Below are 23,422 nucleotides of genomic sequence, written 5' to 3' on the forward strand. Positions count from 1 at the left end.
TGGTAATCATAGGGGCATTTGTCTTCTTAGTATAATAGGAAAAGTGTATGGTAGGATACTTATAGACAGAGTTAGAGAAAGAACAGAGAAATTAGTTGGAGAAGAACAGGGAGGCTTTAGGAAGGGAAAAGGTTGTGTAGATCAGATATTCATTCTTAGATCTTTAGTGGAAAAGTTCCTAGAGAAGGGAAAGAAGTTGTATGTGGCTTTCATGGATTTGGAGAAAGCATATGACAGGGTGGATAGACAAGGATTGTGGAAAGTGTTAAGAATATATGGAGTAGATGGGAAGTTGTTGAATGCTGTGAAGAGTATGTACGATGGTGCGAAGGCTGCAGTGCGTGTGGATGGTGAACTAAGTGAATTTTTCTCTTTGAAAGTTGGTTTGAAACAGGGATGTGTCATGTCTCCATGGTTGTTCAATCTGTACATGGATGGGGTAATAAAAGAGGTACAAGGTAGGGTAGTGGATGTTGGAGTGGCCCTGGTGAGAGAGGATAGTGTTTGGAAACTCCCTGTACTGTTGTTTGCAGATGATACTGTGTTGTTGAGTGAAGACGAAGGGGAGCTGCAAGGCTTGGTGGATGAGTTTGAGAGAGTGTGTAAGAAACGGAACCTAAAGGTGAATGTAGGGAAGAGTAAAGTGATGGTCTTTGAGAGAGGTGAAGTTAGTGAATGTACAGCGAGGTTGGATGGTGAGGAATTGGAAAATGTGAGTACGTTTAAGTATTTGGGTAGTGTGATGAGTAAGGATGGAGGTTTGGAGGGTGAAGTGCTTGAAAGGGTAGAGCAGGGAAGAAAGGTTGCTGGTTCCTTGAAAGCAGTGATAAGAAACAGGGAAGTGAGCATGGAAGTGAAAAAGTTACTACATGACAGTATTGTGATACCAACTCTAACGTACGGAAGTGAAGCTTGGACATTGTTGGAAGGACACAAGTCAAGAGTGAGAGCAGTGGAAATGAGTTATTTAAGAAGAGCCTGTGGAGTCACGTGGAGAGACAGGCTGACGAATGAGGATATAAAGGAGCGTTGTGGTGTTGATGTGGATGTGATAGGAAGCGTTATGAGGAACACACTGAGGTGGTTTGGCCACGTGGAGAGGATGGAGGGTGAAAGACTGACGAAGAGAGTGTATATGAGTGAGGTGGAGGGGGGAAGAGGGAGGGGGAGGCCGAGGATGAGATGGAGGGATGGGGTGGAGAGGGATATGAGAGAGGGGGGTGTGAGTTGGGAGCAGGGCAGTGAAATGGCGGGGGACAGGGCGACTTGGAGGCGATTTGTTTGTGGCCACCCCAAACGGGATTGAGGCGTCTGGCAATAGATAGATAGATAGATAGGATATAACATATCGGCAAAAGCTGCCAGACAGGCGCTAACTGCGACAAAGACGGAAGTTTCACTGCATCTCCTGATGCAAAGACGTCATCTACTAGTGCCTCTTGTCGCTTCGGCAAATAAGACGTATCACTGTATATCTCCATATGCATGAGAATGGTTAAAGTGAATCTTCAAATCAGATCAGGTGATCATGATGGAGGGTGAGATAGTCTGATGCAGAAGACCTGACTGCGTGAGTTTGTCGTCCTTTTGGTTTCAAGGGAGGCATTACACTACATTCCCCTTTCTGTGAGGGTGTTCATAATTTATCTCCGGCCCAGCTCATGTTACCGCGATGGAGGATGAGGTGATATTTTTGGATCTGCTGGGGAAGGAAGATGCCTCAGCCGATGCTGAAATGTTGCTAGGGGTGGCGCTACTGACTTCAGCGAGGTGAGAGAAGAGGCATTCACGCATTTGGACTGTAGGGCAGGCTGCCAGGAAGCCTTACTATTGTAGTGTTTCCAACAAGAGTGTTAACTAGTGCTTCATTTATTGTGGTGTTGTCTTTGGGAGGAGAGAAGGATAGTTTATCTCAGCTGGGATGCTCTTGATAAATATTCTATTAAATTGCCTTTTCGTTTTTCGCACGCACAGGCATCTTTCTGGATATTTTATTGAGTGTTTTGTTTGTTAGTGGTTTTCATTTTTGTAGTGAAATTCTTTTTTTACGGAATTTGTCTGTCACTTCGAAAGGTGAACTTTACCGGGAAATGGTATTCTGCTTAGTGTACAGATGTACGGAAAACTACCGTTACTCAGGGGTCTGATAGATACGAAACGAACACTACGGTGGCTGCTATTTCCGAAGGGTTGGTACAGTACATCCATATCGATGCATTTATTATCTCAGACACAGGAAATACCTCTCGTATCCATTGTTGGATATGCAGGGGTACCAACAGTTTCCAAGGCCCCCGCCTGTTTTTCCAAAGCCATCGTCGCTTCTGTCATACTGTTTAGCACAACATCGTAACGATACTTTTCTGAACACCTGTACAGGGTATAACTCTAGCGTCAAATGAATTTCAAAGCGGAGTCCTTCAGGCATAACTTTATAATTCTTTGAATTTAACCTGGGTATCTAACTGAAAGAAAAGGAAACGGAGAAGCCACCAAAGCGAAACCTAACCAACCAAACTTAGTAGTGATAATCATAGTCTTCAAACTTGTCAGAAAAGAGCAGTTGGATGCACTGCAAACGTAAAAGTTACAAAATATTAAAACATTTTATCAGAAACAAAAGGGCTATTAAAGCACACCTGGACCAAGCACACGAGAAAGGGATTCCCTTACAAAAGCTGGAGTAGAGGAAGTGGTCTGTGTCGTCAAGAACCTCTCTTTGGTTGGTAGGGTCGTTCCTACCTTGGCTGCAATATTCTGAGGCTTTTTGGCGACATCAGCAGCTCTTGAGGAGTCTGAGGGAAGGGGAAATGTAAGGGTATAAGGTGGGGAGGGAATGCAGGCGAGAGGCTTGACAGTTCTTTCGACATATATGGGCACAGGTTTATTCTTAAGCACTAACGTCCGTCGTGTTCATATGACCAAGCACTACGATGGGTCTGTAGTGTCATAAACAAATCACTTGTTCGCTGGAACTCGAATCATTAGGATTACTAACAGCAGTGACCATTCACGCATGCCAACTTTTCCTAGTATGTCTGTACTGTGCTTCAAGTCAGATGTGGCTATTCCGAGTATAGTGTGATGTTTCCGTATCTGAATCGATTAATATTTAATTACTGCATGAGTCTGTTTTCTAATTGTTCTTCCTAACTTTTTCTACATAATTTCAAAACTGAATCGCACTGTTTCCTGAACATATTGTCCATTGTAACAGCAACTTTTGCATCATTATTAATGACACAATTAGTTTTTGTAAGGTGTTGCCTGCTGCGTAAAATTTAGCTCTTTGCTATTTACAGACCTGACCCAACCCACGCACGGACGGCGAGAGAGGCGAGGAACGAGAAAGACGATGAAAAGAGTTCTTCATCTGCTCCCCCTCTTTCACCCTCTTCATCCAGATCACCTCACGCATCTGTTGCTGTCTCCTCGGCCCCGTCTTTACCCTCGTCTCGACCAACACTATCAACTTCATTGTTTTCCTCTGACTCCGCATCTGCCGGGTCATCCTACTCTTCCTCAGATGTTCCAGTTTCCTCTCCTGTCTTCTCCATCGCTTCCGCCTCGTCCTCTTCCTTCCCAATCTCTCCCTCTCCCTCTCAAACGACCAGCAAGAAGATTCCTCGGCAGCTGAACCTGGAGAATGACGAAAGCGAGAAGAGGGAAAAACTGAAGAAATTAGCGAAGAGAATTGTTAGCGCAGATGGTAAGAGGAATGAGTTGTTCTTTCACACAATAGCCCTTTTATCATCTCTCTCTCTCTCTCTCTCTCTCACACACATTTACTCACTCCGAAATTCCATTCACTCACACACACCAAGTTACCCGCTCTTTCACACTCACCTACTTTCATGCACGAACTCTTACACAAATCATCACTCGGCCTTTCATATCGTTATATATATATATATATATATATATATATATATATATATATATATATATATATATATATATATATAATTTTTAATCTCTCATACATCTACATAACCTTAGCTACACCCATCCTCGCACACACTCTCGCCTTCCAATCCGTTTTCTCACGCATCTTGACAAAAGCATAGGGATTTGATTAAGGACTATGTCAGCAATAGCCTAAGATTATATTACTGTTTCGTTATGTCTTTAGTCTTGTATAACAGACACTATCTTTTGATATGGAACTCTGTGGCTTACGTTACTCAGCCTCACTCGATGTACTAATTTTGAGCTCCCCGGTCCCTCAGGACGATCATTTATTTCCTATTTTGTTCAGGAAACCTCCCTCTGATTATGCTTAGAGAAGAAGAGATCTTGTGATGAGGGGTTTAAGAAGACAGTTGTATATCCGACGCTTCCAGTTCAATATTTCTTACTTAAGCTGAGTGAAATAGTTCAGTGGGAGCAGAAACAAAGCAGACTGTCGCAACGAGGGGACCAAAATTGTTTCTCGTTTTCTTTTCTTTTTTTTCCTTCTTTCTGGTTGGGAGAAATACATTGGGGTGGTTTGGCCATGTGGAAAGGATGGAGAGTAAGAGACTAACTAGGAGAGTGTGTGAGAGAGGTGGAGAGGGGGAGTGAGAAGGGGAGACAGAGGATGAGCTTGAGGGATGGAGTGGATGGGGTAAATGAGAGAGGGAGATGTAAGTTAGGAGGGAGGGTAACGAAATGGAAAGGGACAGGGCGAAATGGAGGCGATTTGTTTGTAACCACCACTTGCGGGATTAAGGCGTCATGGTGTAGGTAGATAGAAAATTATTCACTGTGAAAAAATGTTCTTTCTCTCTCCCCTGCCAGACTGCAAGCAATCGCCGCACATCAAGAACGGAAAGATCACTCCGGACCTCTCCTAGTAAGTACCAATGCATTTCAAACGTTTTAATCTCCTGGCAAGATATGGTCGTGATAGTCGGTTAAAAAATCGTTCGCCTAATACTGAAGCTCCTCTGTTCCTCATTTCCCTATGCTCGATGATATATTTGAACTGAGAATGTCTTGCTGTGTTGCCCTGCCCATAGATCATTCCGTTTGATATGATGTTTTAGCGAGGAATATCAAGGCCAGACCCCAAGAATGATGTAGACATGACAGAACAGTGGTCGAACTTTTGACCCTGACTGTTCCATCACCACTACGGATTGACACTTTACAATATTTTAAGGCAGTCAGTATAATTCTGCTGATACAGCTTTAGTTATTTCCATTCATCCTGTATTGCTTTGATAGGCTCCTCTCTTCAGTTATCGTCCCGTTCAAAAATATTCTCGCGCCTTTATCTCAGTAAATCTGTGCCTTATATCGTGTATCCAGAAATCGGATTTCGGTTTAATAAGTTGTTGACATTTCTTTTTCGTCTTGTTCATCCACGGTCACTTATCGACCTATATCACAATTCATCAGTGATAACATGGTTACCGGTAATTCTGTACCAGCTCTTATTAATACAGATGTCCAATTTCCGTATTTTATGTGACTCTTCTCCCTCGCACAAACTGGTTTACATTCTGCTACTTTGCCATTTCTTCTCCCTCTCTCTCATGTATACATACTATATGCACACACACACACACACACACACACACACACACACACACACACACACACACACACACACACACACACGCACACACTTTCTGTTACCCGCTCCAGTGGTATGGTGCCTCAAAACATGAAGAGCAACCACATTCACTCATACTCCGCCCCTCATTTGTCATTTGTAGTGGTCTACCACCAAAACAGTTTTAAACCATCCATATGTAGATCCCACTGACATGAGGTTTACCGCAGTCGCTGCACTTCTTGCCTATTATGTGTCATAGATAGCCAGTCATTCTCCATATACTACTTCTTTCAGATTGTTTCTACTCCACGTACGGCCTCGTCCTGTGGAATACGCGGATCTCTGTGATTTTTTTTTTCTTTCTTTCTTTCTTTTTTTTTTTTGGGGGGGTTCACGCCATAAATCACTTCTTGGCTTCTCCATTTCTCTCATTCTCTCCAGTTCTGGTCAGTACCTCCTCTTTATCAGTGTCTCAGCAGGGGTTCCATCAGTGTGGCCTGAACACCTTAACACATCCTGGTCTGTCCTTTCCATAATATTATCTCTGCTTCCACATCTCTGTTTTACAGCGTCACCTCCACCTTTTCAAAACAACTCGCCCCACATATATTCTCAGGTACTGTACTTCCAGCACTGCCAAGATTTTCATATTCTTTGCATTGAAGACCCTATTTTGACATCCATGCAACAACGCATCACTCTGGATTCAGCCATAATTACCTTCACCTGAACAGACACTGGTCTTTCCTTTACACACTTTTCAACTCCCCTAATGCTTTTGCCCCATCTCGTTATCCTATACATTACTTCACGTACTCGAGTTCCATCTGTAGGTAAGTCCACCCTTAGGTTCCAAAAGCATTTCATTTCTTCCACAGCTCCTCCATTTAGACTTGCTCTCATTTCTTTCTGAAGTCTCTATAATGAATCTCATTATATTTCCCTTTCCATGTATTCACTCTCAAGTTCTCAGAAACCCTTCCAAACTCATTCACATTAACTGCTGAAGTTCACCTAATGAGTTTGGAACCGATGTTGTATCATCTGCAGAAAACAACTGATTTACATCCTCCTTTCCTTCCCCCTCCCTTCCTTCCAAATACTGGTATTCTTTGACCCCTCCAATCCGAGGAAATTTTCTTCATATTGTTAATATACTGTACTCTGACGACTATATTCCTCTTACAAGAGACTGTTTGAACTGAAAGGGTCGTGGCGCTTTCATCAGCTGAATAAGAGTGTATGAAATCCACTACAGTAAGGTAATATGGCAAAATACGTTGTCGGACTGAAGGGGTTAAATTTGCCTCTCTACGCAGTTCCCTTATATCCACCTCTAACCATGCCGTCCGTGACCAGACTGAACTGCCCTGGCGACGCAATACTCCCTGGATGCAACCCCACTTTACATCAAGCCATTCACCCCCCTTCATTCTCACTATTACTATCTATCTATCTATATACCTAGGCTGCTTCCCCCAAGGAAAGGGAGGTAGCCGAGACAGGACGACACACTCCCCATTTACTCATCCATTCAAACACATTCATTCGCATCTTAGCCCCAAAGGGGAGAACGGACAGATCCTCACCGCACCACACCGCACTAGGGTCAACTGAGCAGTGCTATCAGTGACATCCGCAGCAGGGCCCGACAGCAGAGCTGGTTTACCCCTGCCACATCATAACAGACTCATCCCCTTACCTGCACCTGACCTGAAATAGCTGATCAGACTATTACACCTGCTGTAATTATTTAAAAAAAACTCGACACTAAATCTGGAAACTTCCATAACAAACTATACATTTATAATTTTGCTACACGGCCTTTCTCCCTTATTCCTTCTCCGGGTCGTTAGAAATTGCATATAGATCTTTTCCTTTCTAAATGATTATCACACACAATTCCCAAAGCAGACATCTAATACACACACAACCTAATACACGTACAACTTCCCTGTTCCTCCTTAATGCTGTGTTCTGTATACTGCAGTACTCTTAATCATCACTCCTCCATACACCTTTACCTGGCATGCAGGTATACTCAACAGACTTACACCTCTAAAATCTGAACAACCCCATATGTTATCCTGGCTATATACGGTAGTACAACACATGTGTTCTACTTCACCTGTATCCAAAGAAACGGTGAAAACTCTGCAGTAACACAACACTACTTCCCTCCTCAATTTTTTGATGCATTTTTTGCACCGTCATTCATTCTTACTGATTCCCTACACATCAGTAGTTATCATGCTTTAACCAGTTTTTCTCTCTCAACCCTGTCACACCCACTGACCACCTAACCATGATGAGTTGCACCAGGTAAGTTTTCCACCGTTATGATCTCGGGCTCAGGTTTATACAGATCTCCTGTAGAGATGAAATTAGATGACTTTAGATGACTGTCACGACAGTTGACATTAGAATGGAGGATCAGGCAGTCCATCCCGCTACGGGATCCCAGGACCATGTGCAACTGTCGGCAACATGATTGGCTAAAATGCTCAAACTTCTGACGACAGAAGCAATTGCTTAACTTTAATTACTCGCCCTGACCCGTAGATGGAATAAACTGTCGTGATAGCATCATACACTTCAACCATCCCCGCATGCATTACGATATCCAGAAGGGGAAGCAGAAGTACAGGTAAATGTGCACCTGACAGCTCCAATAATACTGGACGACTGTTTATACATATACAGTATACAGTATATATCTATATCTATCTATCTATCTATCTATCTATCTATCTATCTATCTATCTATCTATCTATATATATATATATATATATATATATATATATATATATATATATATATATATATATATAAAATTTGTGTCCAATTTTGAACGCAGAGTTGATAGATCATTCCACGTGGCCCAGCAGTCGTTCGTCCTACGTGCCACATCTCTTCACTTGTCACAGTCTTGAGGTTAATATTCACCGTTCGTGTTGAAAACATTCGAGGGTTGTCTCAGTTAGGACTGGTGTAACGAAAACGGTTTTATGAAATGTCGGCGGATCGTCTAGAAGATTAGGTGGACAGAAGCTTGTCAATTCTTTTAACACCTGACCACTACGACCAACTCCACACAACTTCATGGAAGTTTCGGATGAATGGAGTGTCAGACCACGTTGGGCTTGCTTGACCTTAGCCAGTAATGACCAGTTGATTGACTTCTCTGGTCTAACCAGACCAGAGGACCAACGAGGTGCTTTGTTGGCCATGGGATCGTAGTTTGGAATACAGTTCATCAGCGAGGTCAATACTCTCTTTGCAATGCAGGCCATCACTCACAACAAGTGCTGTACAAGAGCGGAGCACCTGATTTAAGACGATGAGGTCAAGGAAATATAACAATTTCAGCAGGCATCTGCCACGGCTGATGGAGAGCGAGTGCTGTAGCCACATGACTGATGGACCATAAACCCTTAAGAGGTCGTTAGGTCACCAGTGTAGGGTAGGTCTCCTAGGTCACCGACCTTGTTTCACACCCTGTCCCCACATTACTGTAAACCTTCCTTCTGCAGAGAGTTCGAGTTAACATTTTGGAAAGGCCGCTGGGAGTGTTCGATTAACTGCAAGTGGAAATTATTGTGATGACACTAATGATTGCCTTGTTACGAATGGATGAGAGAGAGAGAGAGGTAGTGATGAAAGGTTCACGTGCTTCATCCTGTGTCTGGTGTGAAGTGAATCAAGTTGACCTACTCGTAATTTGCATGTTTTTCTTTGTCTGGGGCTATTGTCATCAAGTGGAAAATAATTATTAGAGGCTGGTGTGATGCTAAGCCCTGAACACTGTTTATAGAGGCTTGTGTGGAGAATTTGGGGATATATTAAGTGAGGAAAGGTGATGCTAAAGCTGCATTAGTAATTTTGAGTCTTATGCGTGGTGATATGATTTTTCAACGTATCTGGAGTCTGTAGTTAGTAAAAACTGAGTTACTAAGCTGCCATTTTAGTAGCCATGTGTTATGATACATAGGATTCTGACCGTGTTTTGGTGTTGGAGAAAAACACTGTAACGGATGACCAGCTACATCACCGGCACAAATGTCCTATGTGTAATAGCTTACTTTTCTAAATTTTTCCATCGTTAGAAGTATTAAATGACCCCTAAAGCATTGCTACATAAGAATATACCTTAAGTCAAAGATCAGCAATATTTGCTTCAGTGTATAGCTTCCTGCATGCATTACGGAAATCTAATTTTATCTTCAGGTCAGTAGAGGAACGCTACTGTTTTTAAGGCATTCTGTTGCTTTCAGTGTGCTTGTGAATGCGGTTTTTCAGTAACCGGGCCATCACCTGCAACATTTAAACAAAACGAACCTAGCGAATAGAACCAGGCGAGTTACTTGTAAGGATTCCGTATACTCATCATCCCAGTGCCCTCTTTCAAGTAATATACCTCACACATGGAAATGATTATGTGAAACTTAATGATGAACCACCTTTGAATAATGGATGTTAATGCTGGGAACAGGTCTGTAATATATTTAAGATTTGTGACTTAGAAGGTTCCTGCTTTTTCGCTCCATACATTCCTCTCACATCCCTCTCTCTTTTCTTTCTGCCATAGCTTTAAATATAAATTTTAGTATTTTTTAAATCTATATTAAATAATATGTAGCAGCCGTGGCTCAGTGGGTTAGAGCGCTCCGCTCTGACCGAAGGGTTGGAGGATCGAATCCACCCAGAGGTCATTGGTAGATATCAGGAAGGGTATTTGGTCATAAAATGCTACACGCTCCAATTCAAAGTCCTCTACCCAGGGGCAACGCCTTAGTCCTTCGGGGATACCTGGCGTCAAACCAAATTTATATTAAGAAATATAGCATACCACCAACTTACTGATTTTTGGACTAAGGCCATATCACTACTCTCAACCCACAGACTCTGTGATGGAACTGTTTTGCAACTGTTCAGAAAGAAAAAAAAAGCCACTCTCAGAGTCCATATTTAAAACCCAAGCTTTACTCATTTGCTGAGAAAGGCCACATTTCACAGAGCACATGCACCATCCTCAGTGTTGCTAATTGTCTTTCATATTAAACGTATTAAGTGAGCCCGCCTTACTGATTTTCATACTTGCATTGATAACTGTCCAATGACATAAAAGTAACTCCCCGATTTTCAGGATAGTGTGAATAATCATCATGCCACATAGTCATTAACATACTCTACATAATGCTGTCTGTGTGTTGAGAAAAGAAACCCACTTCATAGTTTGTGACAGATTGTGACAATATCCACCACAGGTATTTAACCAGACTATTTGAGTATTTTCAGTAAATGTGTAGTAGCCGTTTTCTGACCTCCCTCCTCCCACACCACGCTCATTAATGATACCTTTTTCAAACAACCACATAAACACATAACGAAAATAACATAGTGTATCAGAGATGAAAATAGCTTAATGTCTATATCCCCTTTATCATACCGGTGTCCATGCCAATATCCATCAGTTCTATACATCGTCCTCAGTGTTCAGACACCAGCTGTCAATTTTCTATCTCCATAGAAGCTCCTCCAAGAGTGTTACATGGATTTCAAACAAACCTGCAACGATTGTAAACATCAGTGACTCATGTACAGTATGGTAAGCTTTGCAGTAAAATGATCGCCGGTGGACACAGTGGTGTTCGACAGTCGGTGAATGGTTTCAGTCTACTTATTTGAGAAGTTTCTTGGAATTATCGATAAAATATGATGGTATATCATTATCGTTATTAGAGTGCCTTTTAGATTATTACAAACGCGAAAGATTGAAAGCTTCGGTATTAGAGAGCCTAATAATTACAATATGAACTGTATCCTAAATGCTGACCAAACGTTTTGCAGTGAACTGGGGTGTGCGTACTATTAACCATCCATTACCATGCTGACAGCTTGACTGAGGATTCGTCGTCGGGTGAGCTGGTGTGCAGCGCTGGGTACAGGACGTTGACTGGGGCGCAAGAGGCGGACGTGCGGTGCCGGGACGGGGTATGGCTGATGGAGTACAGGGGCAGACTCCTTCCCCCAGCCTGCCTCCCGCAAACTACTACAGCAGCGCCTCGAGGTCAGTTTGCCTCAGGACTCCCATATCCCCCGATCCAGCACAAAAATCGGGGGAGGGGGGGGGGCAAATGTTCAAAGATTGTATAATTTGTTGCTAAATATATATACAGTATTTCCAGATCTGTTCATTTGCAAATGCTTGAACACATAGGATGTGAATGACCAGAAATCAGAGAAAAGGGAAAAGATGGAACGCGGAAGACTTTTTCAAGTCGACCAGTTATGTACAGTTGCGTTCATGATTCCCTGGACACATCTGGAGGTATCTGGCATCCTCTTACTACACGACGTAGTATTAATCTATGAATGAAGGCAACGATTTGTGTCGTGCCCGTTGATTGGTTACAGAGGCTCAATTCCATTGGTTACCAGTGTGAGAATAAAAAACTACATTAAGCAACTCTAGAGTGTATTGCGTGATACTGTGAGTATAATGGTACTGATATCACGTGGTTCAGTCATTCTAGGTAGATGTATCAGCATTATTGACATATATCTACAGTTGGTTAAACTGTAGTAATATGAGGAACAGCAGCCAATGGCAACCTATGTTACATCTAGTTGGATTAGAGAATCGAAAAAGAATTCATATTGACCAAATTAAGTTAAAGTATTGTTTCTGCGTAGCTAATTGATGTTTAACATGTGCCTCAATCCTCTGTTGCTGTGTCCTAATACTGTTTGACCTAAGGAGCACTGCATCATTTCATACAGTTACTGTATAACGGAACCCTGTGTGTGTGTGTGTGTGTGTGTGTGTGTGTGTGTGTGTGTGTGTGTGTGTGTGTGTGTGTGTGTGTGTGTGTGTGTGTGTGTTTCCATTGTATCTCATGAACGGCTTAAGGAATCAATATGAAACCTTCAGGGTATCAAGATATGGCCAAAATCGTGGTCGAGTTCGAAAATGGGCACTCGGGGTCAAGGTCAAGGTCACCAATATGGCTGTCAGAAGTCAACTAGTGTTTATCGCCAGCCTTTAACACCATTATATTTCATGAACAGCTTGGGCTATCAACATGAAACCTTCAGGGTATAAAGATATGGCCAAAATCTTGGACTTGGCCAAACATATTCTGGCGGGCAATTAGCATTCGGCTCCCGAACGCTTCTCTGTCATTTATATTTTATTTGCTTATACATTTATTTTTACGAGAGTAATTCGAACCCGACAGGTTCCTGCGTCCTTGTGGCGTCATGGGTGAGTGATTAGCATCAGCGGATATCATATAGGCATACCGATCTCCGTTTAGTAATTATTCATTATTAGCGTAACCCTGTATAACTTAAAACGTGGGCTTTCCAAGACTAACCTGGGAGGGATGGCCATCTCCATGCCTTGTTTCGTACTGTGCGCTACATTATTAGATTAAAGACTGCTTTTGAAGTCACCGATCAGTATTTTAATGCACAAATTCAAATCATAACTTACGTGCAATTCATACACCTATGCAAAGAATTACCATTATCCTGGACTGTTGCGCAGTTACAGGGAGAAACGAATGTAGGACGTTTCGGCCATGGAAGTTCGGGCCATGGGACACCAGGACGTTTTGAAGTGTGAAGTGTTGTGAACCTTAACCTAACCTAACCTAACCTAAACTATGCTTTACCTTCCGTGGCCAAAACGTCCTAGGGTGGTGGCCCATGGCTCAAACGTCCTTGGCCCAAACGTCTGTGGCCGAAACATCGGAGCACGGGGAGAAACAATTGTTCAAGCAAGCGACGCCCACGTTATCCAAAGCAAACCCTATTGCTTATACTGTATGCTCTACGTGTGTGTGTGTGTGTGTGTGTGTGAGTGTGTGTGTTTTGTTATAACACATATTAGATCGCTGCCAATGGAAAATAAGTAATAATTTTTACAATTATGAAAAAATTATAAAAATGGTAGTGTGAAAAGAACCGACGCTGCTCTCCATGAAGGTCCAACACACACACACACACACACACACACACACACACACACACACACACACACACACACAGGGTTCCGTTATACAGTAACTGTATGAAATGATGCAGTGCTCCTTAGGTCAAACAGTATTAGGACACAGCAACAGAGGATTGAGGCACATGTTAAACATCAGTTAGCTACGCAGAAACAATACTTTAACTTAATTTGGTCAATATGAATTCTTTTTCGATTCTCTAATCCAACTAGATGTAACATAGGTTGCCATTGGCTGCTGTTCCTCATATTACTACAGTTTAACCAACTGTAGATATATGTAAATAATGCTGATACATCTACCTAGTATGACTGAACCACGTGATATCAGTACCATTATACTCACAGTATCACGCAATACACTCTAGAGTTGCTTAATGTAATTTTTTATTCTCACACTGGTAACCAATGGAATTGAGCCTCTGTAACCAATCAACGGGCACGACACAAATCGTTGCCTTCATTCATAGATTAATACTACGTCGTGTAGTAAGAGGATGCCAGATACCTTCAGATGTGTCCGGGGAATCATGAACGCAACTGTACATGAACAAGCATGTTCGATGATTGCGTACCAGTGTCGCGCGATGTAACTGCTTGTTGAGTGGCTTCGGTCGCCCGGGCAAGTACCACATCTTCCAACACAACAACACTTTTTTCCAAACCGAGAAATGGCTCTCTGGCGGTCGTTTCTCGAAGACTTCTTCTATCCAGTGACATTAAGAGCAATCCAGGACCCATCAACAAATACATATGTCCAACATGCTCAAAACACATTACTTCGAGTCGACAGACAAAAGGTTTACTTCAGTGCAATTCCTACAAAAAGTGGACCCATGTCACCTGCACAACACTTATATCCAGAGGACGTTACATAAACACCTGGACCTGCTCCTTATGCTCCTTTCCTCCACCCTCTTACCCCCCCCCACCAACCCCTCTCCTACTTCCTCCACACTTCCTAAACCTAACCCACCGATCCTTCCCACACAATCCAATCCCACAACCTCTCCCATTCCACCCCAATCTAATCCACCCCAGCCCTTATCTCTATCACAACCTTCTCCTACCCCTTCCCCTCCACCCACACCCCCACCTCCTCCCCCGTGTTGCAGCACCCAACACACATCGTACACACAACAACACACATCGTACACACAACATTAACATTCATCAAACAAACATAAATGGCATAAACAAACAAACAAACAAAAAGAACTCACACAATTCATCAAACAACAAAACATGCACATTGCCATCTTAAAAGAAACCAAACTACACAGAACACAAAAAACACCAACTTTTGATAATTTGACCACCATTAGACAAGACCGGGTCAACGGCGGTGGCGGTGAACTCATTACCCTAGTACACAGATCCATCAGTTACTAGTGCACACACAAAATCACTTCTCCCCCCATATGACGCCGCAACAGAAATACAATCAATTATAATACACACTGGCAACATATCACACATAACAATCTCCAATACATACATTCCCCCCAGTAATCCCCCACAGTACCAAACAATTCTATCTACCTATCTATAGCCCGACTCCCTAATCCCGCAAAGTGTGGTCGCAGACAAAACACCTCTAAGTCGCTCTGTCACCCACCATTTGACTACCCTCCCCCAACTTACTCCCCCCTCCCTCATACACCTCTCAACCCCATCCCTCCACCTACATACACCCTCTTAGTCAGTCTTTCATTCTCCATTCTCTCCACATGTTCACACCACCTCAGTGTATTTCTCCTAATCTTCTCAACCACATCCACATCCACCCCACAACGTTCCTTCACTTCTTCATTCGTCAACTTGTCCCTCCATGTCACTCCACATGCTCCTCTCAAGTAACTCATTTCCATTGCTCTCACTCTTGACTTGTTCCCCTCTAGCAAGGTCCATGCCTCGTTTCCATACGTCAGGGTAGGGATCACAGTACTATCATGCAGTGACTTCTGAACTTCCATACTCACCTCCCTATTTCTCATCACTGCTTTCAGTGAACCAACAACCTTCCTTCCCTGCTGTACCCTTTCAAGCACTTCATCCCCAAAAGGTCCATCCTTACTCACCACACTACCCAAGTACTTGAATGCACTTAGATTCTCCATATCCTCACCATCCAACCTCACTGTGCATTCTGTGACTTCATTCCTCTCAAACACCATAACTTTACTCTTGTTTACATTAACTTTCAGATTCCTCTCTCTACACACTGTCCCAAATTCATTCCCCAAATCTTGCAACTCCCATTCATCTTCACTCAACAATACTGTATCATCAGCAAACGCAGCGCCGGAATCTTCCACATCTCACCCACATTCATTTAAGCCACCCCCACATTCACTGCCCTACCTTGTACCTCCTTTACGACCCCATCCATGTATATATTAAACAGCCATGGAGACATCACACATCCCTGTTTTAGTCCCAATTTAGATAAAAGAACTCACTCAGCTCTCCATCCACTCGCACCCCTAGCTCCTTCGTATATACTCTTCACAGCACTAAACAATTTCCCCTCCACTCCATATATTCTTAATACCTTCCACATACTTTGCCTACCTATTCTGTCATAAGCTTTCTCCAAATCCATGAAGGCAGCATACACTTTCTTTCCCTTCTCTAAATATTTCTCCACTAAACATCTTAGATCAAATATCTGATCTACACACCTTTTTCCCTTCCTAAATCCCCCTTGTTCTTCTCCAACTAGCTCCTCTGTTATATAAATGCCTAACCCAGTCAATGAGTATTCAACCATATATTTTTCCAATCACACGAAGAAGGCAAATACCCTTATGATTACCACATACTTCTCTCTCCCCTTTTCCTTTGTATAAAGGAACAATTATACCTGATTTCCAGTCCTCTGGAGACCTTCCCTCTTCCCAAGCCAATCTACACAAGTTCCGTATCCACTCCACTACAATCTCACCCCCATACTTCAGCACTTCACCACACACTCCATCAATTCCTGGGGCCTTTCCCATCTTGATCATCTTCAACGCTTCCACTACTTCCGCCATACTGATCTCTTACTCTTCTCAAATACACCACTTCACTAACACACCCAACATCATCCTGGGTGGTGATTTCAACGCCAAGGCGTCGGCCTGGCATGTCAACAACCCTGACACAGACAGAGGGGCAAGTACTACAATCCCATACAGATAATTTTTTCATCCTCAACAATCCCCATCAACATACCCATATCCCACATCAAGCCCTCTTCCTCCCATCATCTCCAGACATCATCTTTTGCTCCCCAAACCTCGACCCCACAACATCCTGGAGGGTGATCAAAACCCATGGCTCTGACCACTTACCGATCATCATCGCTACCAAAACCGGTATCACCCCAGCTGGCCACAGACACACACACTAAATGTAAGAACCAACTGGGAGGCCTTCACAGCTGAAACAGAACAATACTTTGAAACATTTAACAGTACACCCTTCAAAAACATCAATAGCGCTGTGCACACTTTCAATACAATTATTAAAATTGCAGACAAAAGACATATCCCTAGAGACAACAGAGAGAGACACAATCCCAACTTCACACCAGAAAGTAAAGGCCTCATCAATCAACACGACACACTACGACACTTCCCAACACCCCATACACAAGACACTGTACAACAAATACAAGCACTCAACACTCAAATAAACAATAAAATATCAGAACAGCAAACACTAAATTGGAATAATCTCCAAACACTTGATCAAAAAACGAACACCAGCAAACTTTACAAAACACTAAACAGGGTCACAGCAACACTACGCAATCACACGCTGCCATCACAATAACAGACACCATACCCTCAAACAAACAAGAAGGAAACACTCTCATAAATCACTTTTCAGAAGTCAGTCGTCTAAACTCCCATCGCTACCACCGATGTATCATCCGACGCAATAGACAGTTCCCCACAGACCCAGACTTCGCACCCTCAGCTTACAACCAGACGAAACATATCATTAGCAGCATTATGCATTCATCTTCCTGTGATCCAGACAATATAAGCAACGTACACCTTAAACATCTTGGACCACAAGACATACAACTACTAGCCAACATATTAACAGCTACTCACACTACACAATACCCAGCATCTGGAAGCATGGTACTATCATCACTATCCCCAAACCCAACAAAGACCCCACGTTACCTTCCTCACACATCCCTATCACACCCCTCTTCATCCCCTCCAAAGTCACTGAACGACTGGTTTTACGATTAGTAAAAATCTCAAATCCCCCTAACCCCATCACAATATGGTTTTAGACAGCTGCACTCCACAAACACTCTTCTTACAGACCTTACACAAAGAGTTTTTGATGGCATCAATTCAGCTAGGCCACCACACAGAACACTTCTAGTCACACTAGACATTAGTAAAGCTTTTGATGCCATCCCTCGCAACAACCTCACAAACATAATAGTCAACACAAACGTGCGCAATAATACAGAGAGATGACTGGCAAACCATTTAGCAGGCAGATGTGCACATGTAACATTTGCCAGTCAGTCATAGAACATCAGAAACTTCACAAACGGTGTCCCTCAAGGATCTGTTTTGTCCCCTACACTCTGTAACCAATACATGCATGCCATACCCACACCCACACCCACACACCACAGATACACAGTGCTTCCTATACAGACGACATAACACCAACATGTACACACCAAAACGCAAACACAGCCGCACATATCCTCCAACCTTACTTCAACACACTAAACGAATGGTTCACCACAAACACTCAATATAGCCCCAGCCAAATCTACAGTGACCCTTCTCACAAGCTGAACAGCTGACCAGTCACATTCCACACATCACCATAAACAACACCCCCTACTCCCTCCCCAAACAAAATCCTTGGTGTGACATACAGTACTTCAGTGTCACTTAAACAACACAATACAAACATTAAAAAAAAATTAACATCAAGACTCAACGCCCTAAGGTCACTTACCCATACAACATTCGGGCACAACAAAGAAACCATCAAAACAGTGTACAATATATACGTTCATTGATGAACTCTGCAACCCCTATTTGGGGTTCCAACCTCACTGAAACACACTACAACACCCTACAGAGCATACAGAACAAAGCCTTAAAAACAATCACAGGCTGCACAGCTAGTACACTGACAGACCACCTACACCAAGAAACCAAAGTCCTCAATGTCAAGGATCATTTAGAAATAGGAACACAAATTCATGCGGCAGCCTCCACAAACCCACACCATCCACTACACTACATGACAGTATATCCACACACACCAAGGAACATCAAAACAACACCCAGCACACGATATCATACACAAATACTGTCATCTCTTCCCCCTCGCCTGCCTCATACCAGCTTCCAGAAGCATATCCTTGCTCAGATCACTCGCCACTCCATTCAGTCACTCAAAGACAACACACAGCTACATGCACGACCTCCTAATATCCACCCTTCTGAATCCTACCTCCCTTGTGATGACAGGGTCCACCTGGCAAGGCTGATAGTGGGCATCATCCAGCCCTCTTAAGTTATCAGAAGAGGCTGGATGACACCGTCACTGATGACTGTCCAGGATGCAGCACTGCACCCAATACCTTTAAGCAAATAATGGAAGACTGTATTACACACAATCACCTGCGCCAACAACACAACATACACTTCTTGAGAGGTCTGTGGGAAAGCCCGTTTCCGAGAGTGGTCTTCCTTAGGGAGTCGGGACTGTTTGGCCAGACCGCCTAGGGAGCAACTAGTACTGCTACTGCCGACATAACTGTCAATCAATCAATCAATCATTTCCTGTGGCACCCTCGGGGATGCATAGGGCCTCGATGAACTCACACCACCACATCCTATCTTGTGCTAACTCCTCAAGATCTCCCCAACACTCATCTCCAGCTTCCCGTCTCATTGTCCTCACCCACGTCTCTTTTGGCCTTCCTCTACCTCTCCTACCAGGTGCCACCCACCCTGGTGTACCTCGTACTATTCCCTGTCTCCTATACACATGTCCTAGCCACTTCCATCGTGAGAATCTAACATATTCATCGATCGGCTGCACTCCCGTTATTTCTCTAATTCTACTATTTGGTATCCTTTCCCACCACTTAACTCCTAATATTCTTCTAAGTGCTTTATTTTCAAACACCAAGAATTTATTTTCCATAGTCACTGTGCTGTACCAAGACTCGTGTCCATAAATTAAGATACTCCTAACCATTACCTTATAAAGTTTGATTTTTGTATGTACAGAGAAATTGTTATTATTCCAAATATTTTTAAGCATTCCCATTGCCTGATTAGCCTTCTTTAACCTTTCCTCGAATTCAAAGTTCAAAGAACCATCCTTGGCTAAATAAGTACCTAAATATTTAAACCTATCAACTTGCTTTACAACCATACCTCCAATTACACATTCCTGCGCATTTTCCATATTCATATTGATTATTTCAGTTTTTCCACAATTAATAACCAAACCCACCTTGCGACCTTCACTCACCAAACAGTCCAACACTCTCTGCATCTCTTCTGGCCCATCACAAATCAAAACTATATCATCTGCATAATCTAAATCCAAAAGTTTCCTGTTCTCTCCCCAAAGTATCCCTGCACCGGTTTCTGTTCCAACACGTTTCATAATGTAATCAATGACCAATATAAATAGTAAAGGCGATAGAACACCACCTTGAATTACTCCGGACATGACTTCAAACGAATCACTCAGACAACCATCAACCATCACTTTACAAAATGTGTCCTCATGCATGTTCATAATGACCCTCACAAACTCCTCTGGTATTCCATAATGTCTCATGATCTTCCCCATAGACTCTCTCGAAACACTATCAAAAGCCTTTTCAAAATCAACAAAACAAAGACTTAACGGTACTCTCATTTCATTAACTTGCTGCATCAAATGCCTAACTATAAAGATCTGATCATTGCAACCACGTCCCTTTCTAAAACCAGCCTGTTCATCCCTCAGAATACCCAATCTGTCAGAAAAATAAAAATAAAAATAAAAACGAAGTCGGATTTTCTTACTTGCATTGATTAAGATTCATTAACAGTAGTTCAGTTCAGCTTAGGCCATTGCACGTAACACTTTATCTATTTTCTTTCAACCTGTTCAGGTTCTTCACATCAAACATTACTCATTCAGATCTATGCCTGTAAAGATGTACGCCAAAAATATCCCTGTCAATGCAATGATTTTAGAGATGAAAGTTCAGAATTTTTACCTGGTTTCAGGTATCCTAGGTTCATGAGATCGGTGTGATTAGAAAGACTTCTGATATAATTTCTGACATCCCTTGCTTCATGACTGTGGGAATTCTTTCATTTGTTCTCAAGATCACTGCCTCTTTACCCTGCTGGACGAACTTCTTTATGTTTGTGTTTTAACTTGTGCCTTCTCATAAAACCTTCCTAACTGTCAGGATGATTCCTCGCGGGATGCTTCACTGGCAATCTTTTCAGATCCCTCACAGATTCTTGTTCATCATCCTTTTAGGGCTTTGGAGAAACGCTTGCCATTGCACCTAACATTTTAAAGGCCTTAGACCGAGTCAGGCATTGACCTTTAAGGTTTCAGACTGACTTCTATTTCTGTCTTCAGTGTGTGACTTTATCTCCAGGCTCCGTTCTGATTGCCATGTGGATGTTGTTCTAACAGCCATCATGAATGATCTTATAAGCTGTACATGTAGGTCTTTCAAATCATATGCTTATGATTCCCTCCTTCACTTTTCCATCAGTGTCTCACAACGTCTGTTACAACAGTTGCTTCAACAATTACAAGATGAGGCTACGCCACGCTATGTCACGCTTTGGTTTATTTACTTCTCTGTTATTTCTAACTCAGATAAACAAAATTTTGGTGTTGATAATGCAATATAAGCTCAATTCCTCCTTCTTTCAGTCCGCCAAAAAGTTTTCCAGAATGATAACAGTGTGCCATCAGCTCCCGGTATTCTTAATGTCTGTCTTGGGAGCTATCATGGAAAAATCCCATTACTTCCTATGCAAAATTCAGTTTCCAGAAAATGGGTGTGCTCTCTCTCTTTGTGTGTGTGTGTGTGTGTGTGTGTGTGTGTGTGTGTGTGTGTGTGTGTGTGTGTGTGTATTACTCTTCGACGCAGTGCTGCATCTCATTCCTGCCACCATCGCTGTGATGTTCAGTGTTCTGAAATGTTGAACGTACCCCTTCCCGATTACCGATGGGCACAACACCCATCCGCCAACTCACACTCGCACCTTTCCATGTCCATTTCTCCGTTGCGAGGTACCCGATACTCTCATCTCTTCACACATGAAACAATTTAACTATGGAGCTGTCTTCAAACTGTATTTCCCACTATCCATACCTCCGGTCTTCGAACAGCATTTTGTCTACGCGTCTGGAAATGGACGAATTGCATTTTTCTTCCACTCTCATCCAATATTTCCTAGACAAGAGCAGTCTCGGTAGGCTTGCAGCCTCTGGCTCCGTCCATTTTCATTTTCTTTCCCCACGAAAATATAGTCTTTGAGACATGGAATGAGACGAATGGGAATGGTTGTGGGTAACAGACCACAACAAAGTGTTAATTATGAATACTGGCATTGTAGGCTGGCAGGCAGTCTAGGTGGTCATTTGTATGATCATGTGCTCCTTTGACAAACAGAAACGAGTGGAGTGGGTTCAAAGGTGTGGATGATGCAAGCTGGGATTATGGTGAGTTATCAGGGTGAAGGGAGTACACCTTGCTGAAATGGCCATTGTAGGGTGGCGAATGTGGAGGCGGTTGCTTTCGGTATTTTTTGACGGAATAGAGAAAGAATCATTTGCTTATGCCCGGCAGAAGTTTGACCTTTCAATAAAGAGGGGACAAATCAAAACCAGTATCAGTATCCAGTGACATTAAAATGTTTGAACATAATACAGTTATGCTTAAAATGCTGTAAGTCATAGGTTGGGACAGATCAAATCAGGTTAGCCAAATTTTGGTAAGGTTTGTTTGATGTACGAGTAGTGACCAAATCAAGAGAAAAAGAAAAAAAGTAATTAAATATCAAAAAGACAGTAAGAATAGTGTAATAATGTAAACAGTAGCATGTAGAGGAAATTTTCTACACTGAAGAATGCTAATGAGGAAGAGCTTTGTTGCTGAAGCACTGAAGAAGAGGCTCGTATCAAATAACTTGTAAAGATAAATATATAAATAAATAATACCGTGTCAGGATGCAACCATTTTCACTGTTAAGAAGTGAAAAGTTTGAATGTAATGGAGATGAGGTGTCTGAGGAGTATGTGTGGAGTGATGCTTATGGATCGAGTGCGAAATGATGAAGTGCAAGAACTGGAGTTGTTCGGGATGTGGCTGGTAGAGTTGAGCAGAGGGTGTTGCGATGGTTTGGGCATATGGAGAGAATGGATAATGAGCAATTGGTGAAAAAGATAACTAGATCTGATGTGAGAGGTGTAAGGCTGAGAGGAAGACCACGAATAGGATGGATGGACAGTGTGAAGAGAGCGCTGGATGCAAGAGGGATGTCTGTTGAGCAAGGAAGAGTGGCTGTGCGTGACAGAAATAAATGGAGAGAAATTGTGAATGAATAAGTGATGACGCAGCCCTGAGGGGATATTCTCCCACATATGGTCTGATCAGCTAGTCAGGTCAGGTGCGGGAAAGGGGATGGGTCTGTTATGATGTGGCAGGGGTAAACCAGCTCTGCTGTCGGGCCCTGCTGCGGATGTCACTGATTGCATTGCGCAGTTGACCCTTGTGCGGTGTGGTACAGTGAGGATCTGTCCATTCTCCTCTTTGGGGCTAAGATGCGAATGAATGTGT

The 23,422-nt window shown here is 42.7% G+C and overlaps 1 protein-coding gene across 1 annotated transcript in view; it reads left to right on the forward strand.

Moving 5' to 3' along the window:
* The first annotated feature begins 1,672 nt into the window (after positions 1-1,672).
* LOC145415098 (coagulation factor XIII B chain-like) overlaps positions 1,673-23,422 on the forward strand; it is a 141,184-nt gene continuing 119,434 nt past the window's right edge. Inside the window, exons 1-2 of the mRNA XM_080284517.1 lie at positions 1,673-1,770; positions 11,441-11,613. Of these exons, the coding sequence (XP_080140643.1) occupies positions 1,673-1,770; positions 11,441-11,613 (271 nt within the window). The remainder of the gene's footprint in view (positions 1,771-11,440; positions 11,614-23,422) is intronic.

This window comes from Coenobita brevimanus, chromosome 13 (genome assembly GCF_032717465.1).
Source record: "Coenobita brevimanus isolate Jiangsu-jjx chromosome 13, ASM3271746v2, whole genome shotgun sequence".
NCBI lineage: Eukaryota > Metazoa > Arthropoda > Malacostraca > Decapoda > Coenobitidae > Coenobita > Coenobita brevimanus.